Source organism: Vitis vinifera, chromosome 14 (genome assembly GCF_030704535.1).
Source record: "Vitis vinifera cultivar Pinot Noir 40024 chromosome 14, ASM3070453v1".
NCBI lineage: Eukaryota > Viridiplantae > Streptophyta > Magnoliopsida > Vitales > Vitaceae > Vitis > Vitis vinifera.
Window position 1 is genome coordinate 30,080,910 of NC_081818.1, and position 17,036 is coordinate 30,097,945.

A 17,036-nucleotide genomic window follows, 5' to 3' on the forward strand; every position below is an offset into this window, starting at 1 on the left:
TATAAGGAACCAGAGGGTGGATCTTTTATGTATTCAGGAAACCAAGATTCAGGAGATGTCGGAGGGTATTGTGAGAAGTCTGGGCACGGGAAGATTTATAGATTGGAGAGCCTTAAATGCGGAGGGGACTGCGGGTGGCATTTTGATATGTTGGGACAAGAGGGTCTTGGATATTTTGGATTGGGAGGAGGGTCTGTTCACGTTGTCTTGCAGATTCAAAACTATAGAAAATGGGGCCACTTGGGTTCTTACGGGAGTGTATGGTCCGTTTTCTAAAGTGGAAAGGGAGGGTATGTGGGAGGAATTGGGGGCGATAAGAGGTCGTTGGGATGATCCCTGGTGTCTTGGTGGGGATTTTAATATCATTCTGTATCAGCAAGAAAGGAGCAGCCAAAGAAGAATTAGTTCAGCCATGAGGAGATTTGCAGAGACTGTGGAAGACTTAGAGTTGGTGGACCTTCCTCTTCAGGGGGGAGGGTTCACCTGGAATGGGGGGCTTAACAATCAGGCCTGGGCGAGGCTAGACAGATTCTTAGTTTCCTCCAGTTGGTTAGATCTGTTTAGTGGTGTTACTCAGGTCAGGTTGTCCCGGCCAATTTCTGATCATTTCCCAATCGTGTTAGAGGGGGGTGGAATTAGAAGAGGCCTAACCCCATTTAGATTCGAAAATATGTGGCTGAAGGTTGAGGGGTTTCAAGACATGGTGAGAACATGGTGGCAGGGGATTGATGTCAGGGGCAGTGCTAGCTACAGATTGGCTTTTAAAATGAAGGAGATCAAAAAGAAACTGAAAGTTTGGAACAAGGAGGTTTTTGGGAGGCTGGAAACCAATAAAGCTTCAGCCTTAGACCAAGTAGACTTCTGGGATCGGGTGGAAAGTGAGAGAAATCTGACTGTGGAGGAGGCTGGTTTAAAAAAGGATGCTAAAGACTCATTTAAGAAATGGGTCCTGTTGGAGGAAGCCCACTGGAGGCAGCACTCAAGGGAGATTTGGTTAAGGGAGGGGGATAGAAACACGGGGTTCTTCCATAGAATGGCAAGTGCTCACAGAAGAAACAACATTATGGGCAGAATTAAGGTTAATGGGGAGTGGCTGGTAGAGGAGCAAGAGGTGAGAGAAGGAGTTGTGAATTCGTTCCAGCAGTTGCTTTCTGAAGATATGGATTGGCAAGCGGATATTGGTAATATTCAGGTGGGTTGTATCAACCAGCAAGAAGCAGAGAGTCTCGAAGTCCCTTTTGTAGAGATTGAGATTCATTCGGCGTTGATGGAGATGAATGGGGATAAAGCCCCTGGCCCGGATGGTTTTACTGTAGCCTTCTGGCAAAATGTTTGGGACTTTACCAAAGAGGAGATCATGGAGATGTTTAAGGAATTTCATGAGCATAACTCCTTTGTTAGGAGCCTCAACAATACCTTTTTGGTGTTGATTCCTAAGAAAAGCGGGGCGGAGGATCTGGGTGATTTTAGACCTATCAGTCTGTTGGGGGGTCTCTATAAACTATTGGCTAAAGTTTTAGCTAATAGGCTCAAAAAAGTGATTGGTAAGGTGGTCTCCATTGCTCAAAATGCCTTTGTTATGGGAAGACAAATTTTGGACGCATCTTTAATTGCTAATGAGGTGATAGATTCGTGGCAAAAGAGAAAAGAAAAGGGCCTTATTTGCAAACTGGATATAGAAAAAGCTTATGACAGCATCAATTGGAACTTTCTAATGAAGGTCCTTCAAAAAATGGGCTTTGGGTCCAAGTGGGTGGGATGGATGTGGAGCTGTGTGTCTTCTGCTAAATTCTCTATTCTTGTTAATGGAGTGCCAGCTGGTTTCTTCCCTAACACTAGAGGGCTTCGTCAAGGGGATCCTCTCTCCCCTTACCTCTTTGTGATGGGAATGGAGATTCTGGACGTTCTTATCAGGAGAGCGGTGGAGGGGGGTTATCTTACAGGGTGCAACATCCGGGGCGGTAGTAGAACCTCATTGAATATCTCCCACCTATTTTTTGCTGATGATACAGTTGTGTTTTGTGAGGCGAATAAAGATCAAGTTTCTCACTTAAGCTGGATTCTCATTTGGTTTGAAGCAGCTTCGGGTCTTCGTATTAATCTAGCCAAAAGCGAAATCATCCCAGTTGGAGAAGTGGAGGAGATTCTTGAGATGGCAGCTGAGCTAGGGTGTAGGGTGGGGTCTCTGCCCTCCCAGTACTTGGGCCTCCCTTTAGGAGTCCCCAATAGGGCTTCTTCTATGTGGGATGGAGTGGAAGAGAAGGTCAGGAGGAGACTTGCGCTTTGGAAAAGACAGTACATCTCTAAAGGGGGGAGGATCACTCTTATAAAGAGTACCTTGGCTAGTATGCCAATCTACCAAATGTCTATATTCCGTATGCCCAAGTCTGTTGCTAAACGAGTGGAGAAAACCCAAAGAGATTTCCTATGGGGGGGTGGAAACTTGGAGGGAAAAGTTCACCTAGTTAAATGGGATGTGGTCTGCTCAGAAAAATTCAATGGAGGGCTAGGATTGAGGAGAATAGCCACTTTGAATAGAGCCTTGCTGGGTAAGTGGGTTTGGAGGTTTGCTTGTGAAAAAGATAACCTTTGGAAACAAGTGATTTCAACGAAATATGGGCAAGAGGAACATGGTTGGAGGGCTAAGAAGGCTAGTGGGGCGGCTGGTGTGGGGGTCTGGAAGGAAATCATGAAGGAATCTGAATGGTGTTGGGAAAAATTGGCTTTTCTAGTTGGGAAGGGGTCCAAAATTAAATTTTGGAAAGACAGATGGTGTACTGAAACTCCGTTGTCCCAATGTTTCCACCACCTTTTTGTTCTTGCAGTGCATAGAGACGCCACGATTGAGGAGATGTGGGACCAACATTCGGGCCAAGGAGATTGGAATCTTGTTTTTGTGAGGGATTTCAATGACTGGGAAATGGATATGGTTGGTGATCTGCTCCTTACTTTAAGGGGTCATAGGCCTTCCATGGAGGATGATTCAGTTATATGGAGGCAAGGAAGAAATGGTCGTTACAGGGTTAAAGAAGCTTACAGGCTGTTGGACAAGCCTAATGCCATTGAGTTCCCCGCAAGGAGAATATGGGTGGATAAGGTGCCAACTAAAGTCTGTTTTTTTGCCTGGGAGGCTACATGGGGGAAGGTGCTCACTTTGGACAGGCTCCAGATAAGAGGGGTGCAACTCCCAAATTGCTGTTTTTTGTGTGGTTGTGATGAAGAGAATGTAAATCATATTCTTTTACACTGTATAGTGACTAGAGCCTTATGGGAAATTATTTTTGGGTTGATAGATATCAAGTGGGTCCTCCCAGAAACTGTAAAGGAGACTCTTATCTCCTGGAGGGGCTCATTTGTAGGGAAGAAAAGGAAAAAGATTTGGAAATCCATTCCGTTGTGTATTTTTTGGACTGTTTGGAAGGAGAGGAATAGGTTAGCGTTTAGGGGGGGTGTGGTGAATATTCAGAGATTAAAGAGTTCTTTTGTTTGTAATTTATGGAATTGGGCCAAAGTGCATTTAGGTGAGGAGTCTTTCTCCCTTATAGGTTTTTTGGAGTGGATAGCTTCCACTTGAGGGGAGGTAGTTCTTTATGGTCCTTTTTCTCTTTTTGAGGCTATAGCCGTCTTGTATACTCCCTGTATGCTTTGTGGCGATTAGCCTTTTCTAATGCAATTCTTGTTTACTTATCAAAAAAAAAAAAAAAAAAAAAAAATAGTAAAAAATATTTCAACATACCTGGGAGGAAGGTGAGAGCTCCAAGGGCTAAAAGACCATAGGCCTGAGACCGGTCTCCTCCCATGTGACCTGTGAAGATAAAAATGGAAAGAAAGAGAAGCAATATTCCGAGCAAAAGAAGGAAAAGTGCCAGAGCAATGGATTTCCATGGGATTTTATCAAAGGATTTTGGTGTATAGTCAAATCGAGGGTCAAATTTACTATCATACTCATTGTCTTCATCACCAAGAAGACGACTATACCGCACATTGCGCCTGGATGCCATACCAGTCAAACCAAGCTCTTATTAACTGTCAAAGGAATGCCCACAAACACCTGAAGTTTTCAAGTTCAAATCAAGGCAGGGTACTACAAACATCAAACTACCAAAAAGAAGGACGAAGAGAAATCTGAATAAAGATATAACAAAATGGTGTAAATAGTGTAGAAATTAAATACGCATTGACCCTGCCACATGAAGAATTTCATAAAATGTAGGAGCAAACCCAAGTAAGTTAACTTCAAAGCCATGCTTAAGGTTCAAAAACCAAACAAAGTTTGAGTACCAAGATTAAAACTCAGGAACACAGGACAGCACTGCATCTTGCCAGCCTCAAGAGAATACATGCAGACTCACTGACACAGGTGTATATGAACGGAATCTGGGATCTAGTCCAATTATATCCATTGATCCAAGCATATCTAGTTATTTTTTGCATATCTCGTGATAGTCCCGTGATATGAGGGAAGTTAACAGAATAATAATAATAATAATAAATAAATAAAAACTGGAAATTATCAAGATCTCATTCCAACAGCCAGAAGGAGTAGACTGTCCAAAAAAAACTACTGCTATTTGACCTGTTTTTCATGGACAACATGACAATTTTTGCCCACAAGAGCAGAAGAAGTGAAAGGAGGAAAAAGAAAATCAAAACAGAAATCAAGGCGACTCATGGATTTCCGCTGAGTCGTAGCCCACTTAGGGTTATCGTTTGGTGCCCCATTTAAATTTGTATTGATTTGAGAATCAATGGAGAGAAGGTTGCTAAAATGCAGTTGAAATCCATGAAGTATCCTGTTGCCATCCAATTGATCACGAAGAAAAATCTAATAGAGACCTTTTGCCTATAAGCAATGTTCCGAAGAAAATGCATTTTAATTTTGGTAACATTGCGCGGGTGCATACCAATTAACATAGCAAGAAAAAAGAGAACAGCAGCTTATGGCTCCTAACAGAAAACCCAGTCAGAAGACATCGAAACCCATTAATCAAAACCACCATATAACAAAGAATATGGACAATCGAAGAAGAGAATTACTGATTTGGATCTCATCAATTACACAACAATAGAAGCCATAGATTTCCTTGAAATTAGAAGAAATTATGAGAGATGCGGTCGAAGGGGTTGAATAGGGTTTCAGAAGAGACTCACCGGTATAATAGATCACCGGAATGGAGATAGTCGCGCCGCCGGTGGGGTCGGAGGAAAGGAGAATAACTGGGAAGATGAGTCTGCCCGGGGCATAGAATCAAAGAAGCGGGGCGGTTGACTGTGACTTTTTCTTGTTACGGCCTTTTATCGACCGTCCATTTCAACTGTGATTATTATTATTATCTTTTAGTTTTCAATTAAATTATTGAGTTTTGATTCTAAGCAATCGAGAATTGAGATAAAATTTAATTCAAGTATCCATTAATTAAATATTTTTTTATTTTAATTTCAATAATTTAGCACATGAGCGGCTCAATTGGACAAAAACAAGGATAGGTTTTTAACTAATTTTTAGTTATATGCCATTTTCTTTCCTATTGTTTTTTAGTAAAATCAAATATGCAAAATAAAAAATAAAAAAATAATAATTTCTCCTATATTATTTTTCTTTTCTTATTACTACTCTTCCAGAAAAATGTCGGTCCAAACATCTTAAAAAAAATGTGGCACTCAAGAAGATAACATTTGCTTTCTAGTTAAAAGTGTAATATAACGTGGTTGGAAGAAGATAATATTTTTTTAATCAAAAGGAGTGGAATGGAGTGAGACGTGGCTCTCATTTTCTTTGATTAAGTTATGGGAGGGAGAAAGTGGTTGTTTGAAACATATCCTTCCAAGTGATGGTAACACATTTAGAAGGGCCATAAATGATAATCTTCAACATTTAGAACCAGGGTGTTGTCTACGTATAACCTAGTGTATAATAGGACAATAACCCATTTTCATCTACACTTCACATCTCCATCGTGGTTTCTTTTCTTCTTGTTGGAACATTTTATGCCACTTATTTTATTCATAGATTACTAGGGTCTCCATCCATTATTAATTTTGTACATATCAAAAAATGAGACTAATCATATCACATTATATATATGCTTCAACATCCAAAACCCAGAACCTCCACCGAATGTCGGATTTTTGATAAGAGTACAACAATTTTAAAATAAATTTTAAATTATCGTAGTAGGAAAAATAATTCTCCAAATCTACCATAATAACTTGTAAGTGAAAAATCACATTTTCAAAAGATGATTTTCACAAAATAAAATAAAAAAATAAAAAATAAAATCAAGTGAGAAATTGTCTCTTAAAGAGACGATTTCCACAATATATATATATATATATATATATATATATATATATATATATATATATATATGTGATAAATTTTCACTTAAAATAAAAAAAAAACATGTAAGTGGGAAATTGTCTCTTGAAGAGACGATTTCATACCACTTTTAAAAGTGAGAAATTCTCACTTTAAAAAAAAATAAAAAACTCTTCAAAAATCCACTTTTTCATTATTTATTCTATTTATATAATAATACAATTATTATAAATATATATTATAAAATTAATTAATTTTATTTACTAAATTTAATATAAGATAAATAATTTTTTTTTTTTTTGTAATTAAAAAATTATTATCAATTTATGTGAAAAATGAGTTTTAAAAACGATTGTTATTAATTTATTATATGATTATTTAGAAAAAAGCCCAAGGGGGAACACACCACTTTGAAAGTGAGAAATTCTCACTTCAAAAAAATAAAATAAAATAATAATAATAATAATATATTAAAGGTGTATTACTGGCTATGGCAAGATAACAAGCTACGGTGGAGATGATCATCAAAATAAGTGATATGACCCAAAGACATGCCCTCCCTCCACACACTTCTTTAGGATTTCCCACTTTTAAAGGTAGTGTCTCTTCAAGACGATTTCCACATAAGCTTTTTTTAAATAATATGTTAAATAATTATTTAATAAATTAATAACAATTGTTTTTAAAACTCATTTTTCACATAAAATGATAATAGTTTTTTTAAAATTTCAAAATAAGAGAAAAAAATAGGTTATTTATCTTATGTTAAATTTAGTATGTTGTTTATATATTAAATTTAATAAATAAAATTAATTAATTTTATAATATATATTTATAATAATTATATTATTGTATAAATAGAATAAAGAATGAAAAAATGGATTTTTGAAAAGTTTTTTTTTTTTTTTTAATGAAATGAGAATTTCTCGTTTTTAAAAATGGTATAGAAATGGTTCCTTAAGAGACTATTTATTTGATTTATTAATTATTTTTATTATTAATATTATTATTTTATTTTAAGTGAGAATTTCTCATTTTTATTGTTGTCTCTTGAAGACACGATTTCCACTTGGGTTTTTTTTTCTTTTTTTAAGTGAGAATTTCTCACATATATATTTTTTTTGTATGGTCACTTGGTTTTATTTTATTTATTTGAAATCGTCTTTTGAAGAGATGATTTCTCATTTCTTAATTTTAATTTTTTTTTTATGAAAATCGTCTTTTAAAGATATAATTTTTCATTTACAAGTTATTTTCTCTTTTTTATCTGGACAAAATTATGATAGATTTGGAATTATTTTTCATATTACGATGATGTATAAATTATTTTTTAAAACTATCACACTCTTATAAAAAAATCCACCGAATGTCTCATAATCTTCCAAATTTCTGTACATTCCTTTTCATAGATATTTAAAACTACTTGTCTTATTCAATTTTACAGTGACTCGTTTCAAAATGTTGAGGAACAGGCAAAGAAGGACACAGGCAGTTGAAATGCATGGTAGATAGGTATACTAACTCCAGTGGTGGTTGCCGGAGTCATTTTCAAATTTTAGAAAGGAAAAAAAAAAAAAAAGTCATGATTAAAATAAGAAAAAATTAATATATTGTTACTTTTTTCTAATATTTTTTTTTTACAAGTATAGAAAGTTGGAGAAAGAAGACAACAAATCACAATTTTCAAAAATAGCGCTTATAAAAAGTAAAACATTTATATAATTTTTATTAAAAAAAAAACATAAAAAGAAGTAATTTAATATGAGGTTAATTTGTTCAAATGCCTATATCATTTTCCTTCTATAATAATTTTTATTAAAAAAAACATAAAAAGAAGTAATTTAATGTGAGGTTAATTTGTTCAAATGCCTATACCATTTTCCTTCTATAATAATTTTTCCCATTTTCTCTTTCCGTTTAATTTTACAAGTAGTAAAATGTCTAAAATAACCTTGAAGATAAAACTTTATCCTACACTAATTTAACATCTATAAATTAAAGTTAATTTCAAGAAAATTTATATAAAAATACCATAAGACTATATCTATTTGATATGATAGGATATGATAGAATATATATATCTTTAAGATATTATATCTCATTCAATATGAAATATGTATTATAAAATATGATTTTTAATGGAATATGATATCATTAAATACATATTCTTATAATATCTAAGGTAATATATCCAATAAGATATATTATGTTATGTTTATATTTAGTTTATAAAATAAATAAATAAAATAAAATATATATCATTTTTTATTATTTAAAATAAAATTATATTGTATTTCAATATTTTCTATTTAAAAAATATGAAATTTATATTACATTTAATTATATTCATGATTAAAATATCTAAACTTTATAAGTAAAAATTTTAATATTATGTTATTCAAAATATATATATATATATATATATATATATATATATATATATAGATAATACAGATATTAATACCATTTTACAAGGTATTTTATAAATGTTTTTTAGTTCTTCCTTTTTAACCATAAATTTATTTTATAATTATAAGTTTTATTTAAAAATATAAACAATATATAAAATAAAAAAATGAATTTTTGATATATATATATATCCTACATCATCATGATTCAAGATTAATATATCTTAGGTTAAAAGGAATATAAAAAAAAATATTTATAATATATCTCACACTTATCATATCCTATAAAATAAGATATGATATCTTTTCACTTATCAATTCTCATATTATATCTCAATCAAACATAATCCAAACTAATCATGAGATGTCTGACTTTTATCCACAAACTCTCCTACTATTATTATTATTATTATTATTATTATTATTATGTTATCAAACTCATGTCAGGATTTATCATCTTGAACCCTACAAAACACGGGTGAGCCATTGTTTTTTGAAAAGCAATATTATTGCAAATCTAAAATATAAGTTTTATTTTCTTTTTAAAATTAAAAATATTTATATTAAAAAATCTAGCAACCCTTCTGAATGCAAAAATGAGCCCGATTAAGAAGATGACCATCCATTTGGTAGTTGTTTGGTAAGTTTGGTGGTTGGGAAAAGAGGAAGAAAACTTGGGAAAATCAGGAGTAAATATCATCGTCTTCTCATCTTTCTTGGGCTCTTCCATAAACAATTTTTTTCCCATCTTCTTCTCAAATGGAAGAAACCCCATCTGCGGATATGGAGATCAGAGCAACAAAGATTGTGAGGAGATCAATCTTCATCTTTCTCAAGGATTATCAGTTTTTCACCAACATCCCGGTTCTTCTCATGCTTCCTTTCTCTGTTTTTGTTCTTCTCTTGCAGGCCTTTTCCTCCTCTTCCACTTCACCACTTTTTGTCATCCATGCTCTTGGATTTTCTCCCTCTTTGCAGCTGTTTTTGCTTAGTGATTTTGGTGTTTCTTACAGCATCTTTTCCTCTGTTTTCAGTCTCCCCTTCACACTTTCCTCCCTTGTCATGGCAAAGGGTTATATAATTCAAGCTTTGAATCAGCATAAAATGGTTCTTCCGCCATCCTTTTCCTCTTTGGTTTCAATTTACAGGTCCCTCTTCCTGACCCAAGTCTGCAATTCAGTGATCATCTTCACAGCCAACGCAGTTGCCTTCTCAGTCCTGTTCATGGGGTTTAATTCCCTTGAATCATTTGACTCTTCATCGAAAAATCCTCTCATACTGTTTGTCGCTAGATCTTTTTCTTACTCCTTTCTGGCCAACACCATGGTTCTCTGCAACTTTGCTTTGGTTGTGACAGGGATGGAGAATTGTTCCGGGTATTTGGCAGTCTTTAAAGCCTGCAGTTTGCTGAGGAGGTGTGGGAACTCAAGGGCTCTGCTGATGGCTCTGCCAGCTAATTTGGGTGCTGCTGCTGTTGGAGCATTGTTTCATTACCGAATTGTAAGAGCTTATCACCTTTCTGGAAGGCCAGGCTGCATTTATATGGCCTTGGAGGGGTTGCTCATTGCTTACTTGTATTCCCTCCTAATTGTTCTTGACACAATTGTGAGTTGTTTGTTCTTCAAGAGCTGTAAGCCAACTTTTCAGATGGATCAAACTGGTGGATGCCATTACCAGATAGAGCTTGTCAAGGGAGAAGACAACGGCACTTATGCAAATAGGAAAATTCCATGAGTAGCTTTTGGAGGAATAGACTATCTTCTAGTTGCTGTACATACAAATGAAGAACAAAATTCAATCTAACACAGATGCAAATGAAAAACCAAACCATACCAAGAGCTGGAAAAAACAAGTAGGCCAACTTGGTTTTCTTTTACCTTGTAGGCACATAGCTCTTACAGATGATCATAGAGAAGTTGGTTGTAGTTTCTTACATTTTCCTTTCATAGAAAAGTGAATTTAGCGGCAAAAATTGCAGCAATTCTAATCTTTTATTTCTTTAATATTTTTCAGAAACAAAGAAATATGGAGTGGTTTGGCAAGAAACATGTATGAGTAATTCCATTTTTAACAGAAACCAAAAGCAAGAAGGAAAGGCGCTGCTGCAATGCCATGTTTTTTTTCTTGGACACCAATATGTAGCCCTTCCTTTAGAACAAACAGTTTTATGTGGGAAAGTTGAAAACAGTTGATTGGTCTCCCACACCATTTGGGAATGTGGAATCAAATATTTCAAACCATTTTTGGTTGCAGTTGAGGAGGCACATCCAAATTTGTCTTGTTCTCCCCGTAACATAAAGGTTTATGGCAGTTTAGCTCAAAGAAGATGATGCCTTTTTCCAGATGAGAAGACACATCCAAGCCCTTCTAATTGAAGTTTTTTTGGCAGTTTAGCTCAAACAAGATGATGCCTTAAACATAACTAGCTTCAAATCATGGCCAGAGGCAAGGAGGAGTTTACTACTTTGCCTCTAGAAGGCTTGTACTGATAGAATAAATGTGGACCGACATTAGCTATCTATTTATATACGATTTCTATTTGATCTAGAGTATGGGTCATCTAATGTGTAGAGCCCAATGTCATCACGGGCCTTAGATGATGGGCCTAAGACTCTTGAGGCCCAATAGCCAATGGGTATGATCCCTAAGGCAGGAGGGTATAAAATAGGGTGAGACTTTTATCTGTTCTATTATGTTATCACACCTTTTGAAATAAAGAGGAACCTGTTCTCTCCCGCTCCCATCGTCAAAGAGAATTCAGAGAAAATGTGGTGCCCTCCACAGCCTTAGAAGATCCATACATTTTCATCAAACGCATAAAATGGATTCGGGTATGTTCCATAAAATGGAAGGCATGTTTGAATGAATTCATATATATACATATTTCCTGTATGTGTGTATGGTGATAATGGAGAATGAGCGTCCATCATGTACTCCCCACTTGTGGTCCATCACAGTGGAATTCCCTTCTGGGCAGCTAAACCTGTTTTATGAAGGCCTGCTTGCTGTTCTCTGGTAGTAGGATCTTTTGGGTTCTGTGGCTGCCAAACCTGCTGTTGGTTTCTACCCACATGAGAACTTCCAGTGTGGTCAGGGGCTGAAGGATTGTAGATGGCATCCTGGCCTGCACAACTTTTAACTAGTTCTGCATTTGAGCGAGGCCCATGATCCGGAACAAATAATACTGGCAGATTTTCACGAAGGTGCCAATATTGCAGCTCAAGAATTGTGGGAAGCAATGACATTCCTTAGGAAAAATGGAAAATTAGATTGATTCCAGTTAGGGGGTTCTTAATTATGTTAAAACAGGCGATGAAATGAGGCTAATGAGCCTGCCTGCTTCAGAACCTCTGGAGAAGTAACCAGGGGCAGCTGTTGTGCCCCTTCAAAAAGCAAGGGATTTAAAATGATGGTAGGGGTGCCCACCAGGAGCCCAAGAGAATGATCCAAAGCATTTATAAAAAATTCCGCAGTACTGCTTGCTAAGCTTGAAAACCTGTAACAGTTTTATGGAATCAGGATGGTGTCCATATGCTAAAACCCAGTGTCAAGGGGCACATTGGAAGCAACTACATGCAGGAGTGAATACCCCATTCTTCCATGGATCAATTTGCAGTTAAATTGCTTCAAGTTATTCAATTGGAGGATCATGTAAAATAGGTTTAGTATGTAAACTTATTATACAAGAACGCCCAAAGAAAAGCCCAAGTAAGAGCACTTCAAGCCTTGGCCAGAACGCAAAAAACTATGAAGATTACAAACCTCCATGTGCAGACTCCAGAAGAACATGATATCATTTCTCATTGCATTATTATTATGATCATAACAGAATAATTAACCATCAACGGTCAAACCCAACAAATTCAAGTTGCAGTGAGAAACCCCATTTTGGCTTGATTTCAGTTCCATTGAATTCAGTCTGGTTGCTAAGCCTCATACCTAACACTTTTTTCCTTTTCCCAAGACACATAAAAACCGAAAAAGTATAATATATGTTGGAAAACTCAATACAAGTATGATTCTCATCACCTTTTTTATTTCTCTATGTATGATGCCTCCAAAGGGTAACTACTCAAACAAAGTTGGAGGATTTGGTTTGCTGCTGCTGCAGCAGCAGCAGCTCTCTCCCATGTGCATTAGCCCAAACACCAAAGTTCACTTTAGTTTCAAGTTACATTGAGCCAGAAAGCAAATATACTTTAAATTTTTATTAAATGAGCATCTGGGTTTGTGCTCTTTCAAGGCATATGTCTCAACCGAAGAAAAAGAAAATGTAAAGAGAGGAGGAGAAAGAGCTGACTCAACAAATGAAAGTGGATGATAACATATATAATAGAGGAGGCATGTGCAGGTGTAGTCTAATAAATTAATAATACCATCCTGCAATATTGTATGCATCTCTTGGGCAAGAGTTCAAGGATCACAACAAACTTATTCACTTAGTCCTCTCGTAACAATTGATGTATATATGCTTATGCTCGTGTGCACAGTCCTATATATATGCACTTCCATTTGAGCACATTGTCCTTTCTTTATAGCCATCTAGTGTAACCTCAGAATCTAAGCAGATGTTGGCTTCTTGTTGCTTCCTTGATCTGTATTTTTTTTTTGTAGTTGTTACAGTTGTTTTCTTATGTGCCTGTTAAACTACCGATTAACCTAAAATTTTAACTTTGGATTATTAAATAATGATGGGTAGCAATGTATATTGAGTTGATTTGGACTATGTCTTGACACCCACCTAATATGCAGTTTTCTTTCTAAACTTGTAAACGGGCTTATAAATTAGGGGAATTAATCCTTCTTTAACTAAAGCCTTCACATTCTACTTGCATGAGAGATCAATAAAATGGAGGAAATAATCATATGTAAACTTATAACTTCTTGACGATCAAGATATGATAAGTCTTATTTAACCTATTAGAAGTGCAAACTTAAACTATAAGATAATAGCGAGACATCAATATACATCATATTACTAATATGGGTTAAAATGTTACTTGTTGCACAATATTTTTATTATTGTAATTTGTGTAAAAATTAGAGTTCAATTCTACCTCAAAATTTGTCATGGAGTTGTTTTATAATTACAAAATGGGGTATACACTTGAGCATTCTAGCTAGTTGGGTATATAGCCAATGTCAACTATTCAATAACTCATTTAGCATGTTATAATGTTCTGAAAAAGTCTTCATTTATCCTTAGTTCTTTGGCTTCACAACTTGATATGGTTTTAGAGCTCTAATTAAAAAGAAAAAAAAATTAAATTCAAAATCATACGCTTACTTGTAAACTTGGACAAAAAAAGTTGTATGATTAAATTCTACTCTCAACTTGATTAGCAGACCTTAAACCCTTGAAAAGTATAACATACCCTCTTATTTTGTATCACGTGTTTTAGCATCTTATCCAATCTTTCCCAATAATTCACTACACTTTCCATTTAAGTAATATTGTATTTAATCTATTTAGTTCAATTTGCCCTTATCACACCAAAAATGATTAATTATAAGTATCTCTAAACTCTATCAAAGCACTAAGGACTTATCTTATTCCTCTCTCAATCAACAATTTGTTTTTAATCATACATTGCACGTAAAATTAAGAATGGACCCACAAAATTTTATTTAGTAATAATACGAATATCAATTTCACTCTCGTGGGACTTGCTTGTCCCCGAAAAAATTCTCAAGTGGGGATAAGCTTAGGTTGGGTTGGTCTTGTTGGTTCCAACCATTTTGATAATGACTCCTCTTTGATATTTAGAAGACAATAAAGCGAACAAATAGTTCTAACAGTAAATTATATTCCATTAAAAGCATAATAATTATAAACTTTAAAATTCTGAAAATCAAGGAGACAAGCAATCATTATCAAAAAGAAGGTAGAAGGGTGGAGGACCCATCAAAGCTACGTGTGTCCGATGAAAAGGTAATGAAGTGAAGCAACATTACACTTTCCGCACGCTCATGTACAGTGATTGGATGATCTGTCCATAGAATCATTGGAATGCTGCTATTGCCCAAGATGTCACACATTAAAAAGTTCCACTAAAAACAGCATCGAAAGGGAATTCAATTTGTCCATTATGCATTTTCACTTTACAAATGCTACTCCTATTTGGTGATATTCTTTTTTTTTTAATTATAATTTTCGAAAGAAAAAGGGTAGGAGACAAATGCAGCTGTATTAAGCTGGAGAGGGATCAAGGCATGAATGAGAGGGCATGGGCTCTTTGGGTAGGACCATGTCCAATTGTCTCACTAGGATAGTTGTGTTTCATGTGTGACCACCATGTGGCCTCATCTTTTATTCAATTTACTTTGCCCCAATGATCATCTTTCAAAGTGTTTTTTCTTCTTAAACTCATAAATGTAAGTGGGAGTTTAATAATGTGTTTGAATTTAGATCATTCAAGTGTATGATTAGGGATAGGCGGTATAAAAATATGAGACTCGTATAAAAGGAAATGATATTTAGGCGTGAAATGATGATATTCAAGTATAAAATAATGAAATTATTTATAAAATACAAAATAATTCAGTTAAGCATGTGACAGTTTCTAATTGAATGATTATTTTCACCGTTTAAAAAACGTCTTTCAATATTGTAAAAACATTCTACAATATTATATTACACATATTGGTATATTACTTTCATAAAGACAAACCACTTGACACTTGTCATGAAATGAATGATAAAAAAAAGAAAAAGATTGAATTTAAGAAATGCTTTACCAAAATTTTAATATTAATAATTGAATTTTGATGTAGATTTTTTTTTACATATATACCTTTATTGCATTTTTGTACTTTGGTTATATTCCCACGCTACGTATATTTGAAATATTTAATTTGGTATCTAAATCTATAAAAATTGACTCTAAGAATAATAAGATAAGCTTTGAATTAATCAAATTTACTTTTGAAAAAGTGTGATGAGTTGACAAAATTTTTGGTAGTTTCATGGAAAGATCCATCAATAAACTCACCCACATGCTATGAAAAGGTCATGGCATTAATTGAGTAAAAGTATGATTAAAAAATTACTAAACACCCTGCCAATATCAAATGGGGCTCTAATATCTTTGGGAAAGCAGCAATATCTTTGGGCTCTAATATTTCATATCATCATAATCCTATTAAAAAAAGGCTCACAACTCCAAATTGAATCTTAGAGGCCTTGTGGACCTTTTGAAGTCAACCATATATAAATAAATAAATAAATAAATAATTTTTTTGTTCTAATTTTTTTTAAATATATATATATATATATATATATATATATATATATATTAAAATGAAGTTATGAGTTAAAATAAATGTGAAAATGTATTGAGGTCATGTGTAGCACTCCATAATTTTTTTTGAATTATTTAAGGGGTCCAAACCTCCTAACCACCCCCGCCTAAGACCACTTTGGCTATGCAAACCTAAAACTCTTTGCTTAATAATTAAGAATGGAGAAATAATTTTTTTTGACAACAAAAGTAGAAAGATATATATTTCTAAATTATGTATTATTATGATTCACAATTTCTGATTATTGAAACTTCTTTTTTAACTTATATTTGATTGGTTGATAATAATATAAAATAAGACGAGATGATCTTATTTCATATTTAATTGATAATAAAATTGAATAAATTATTTCATTACTTCTTATATTTTGGATAAGATAAATAGCAAGATATATAATCTTTATCATTTTTTATTTTATAAAATATAATAATCCCAAATTATATGAGATATACATATACCTCAATCATAAATTTACACTTTGTATTATTTTTTTTTCAATTTTTTATATTACTCATTTTGTAAAATAAATAACTTTTATTAAAAAAAAAGGTTAAATTTTCGGTTAGAATCATAAATAAAATTTTTATTTTATTTTTTAATTTTTTTACAAACCAAAAAATAGGCATGGTACATATAATATATAACATTTTAGGATATATAGATATATCTTATTCTATTAAGCTAATTAAATATAATTTTAAATGGTATAATTATTATTTGCTCTAAAACTAATTATTGCCATCCACTTTCTCTAAAGATTAGATTTCTTGCAAGACACTAAAAAAGTATGCGTCCAAAAATATTTTCTACTTTAAGATTAGATTCTAATGGAAGGATCGAACGTATAACTATTTATAATATTTATTTTTTTTCATATAAATATTATTGTTCTAAAATTATAAGTTGGGATGTTTAAAAGAGTTCAAGATTGCGCAAGACATTTAAGACATGCTAAATTAAAAAGTATATATATGTATATATATTTCCTTTAAATAAAATGGGGTAGC

At 33.7% G+C, this 17,036-nt stretch overlaps 1 protein-coding gene across 1 annotated transcript; it reads left to right on the plus strand.

Annotated features, from left to right (window-relative positions):
* The first annotated feature begins 9,324 nt into the window (after window positions 1–9,324).
* Window positions 9,325–10,730, plus strand: LOC100256060 (uncharacterized). Its single transcript, XM_019224764.2, has 2 exons — window positions 9,325–9,534; window positions 9,637–10,730. Exons 1-2 carry the CDS (start codon window positions 9,487–9,489, stop codon window positions 10,459–10,461), a joined length of 873 nt encoding a protein of 290 aa, XP_019080309.1. The 5' UTR covers window positions 9,325–9,486; the 3' UTR covers window positions 10,462–10,730.
* The last annotated feature ends 6,306 nt before the right edge of the window (window positions 10,731–17,036 follow it).

What these genes read in the sequence shown, in the direction of transcription:
- LOC100256060 (XM_019224764.2), top strand. Translation starts at nt 9,487, where the DNA reads ATGGAAGAAACCCCATCTGCGGATATGGAGATCAGAGCAACAAAGATT. An exon ending in AGATCAGAGCAACAAAGATT is followed by an intron (nt 9,535 to 9,636) that starts GTGAGGAGATCA and finishes CTTCTCTTGCAG; the next exon opens with GCCTTTTCCTCCTCTTCCAC.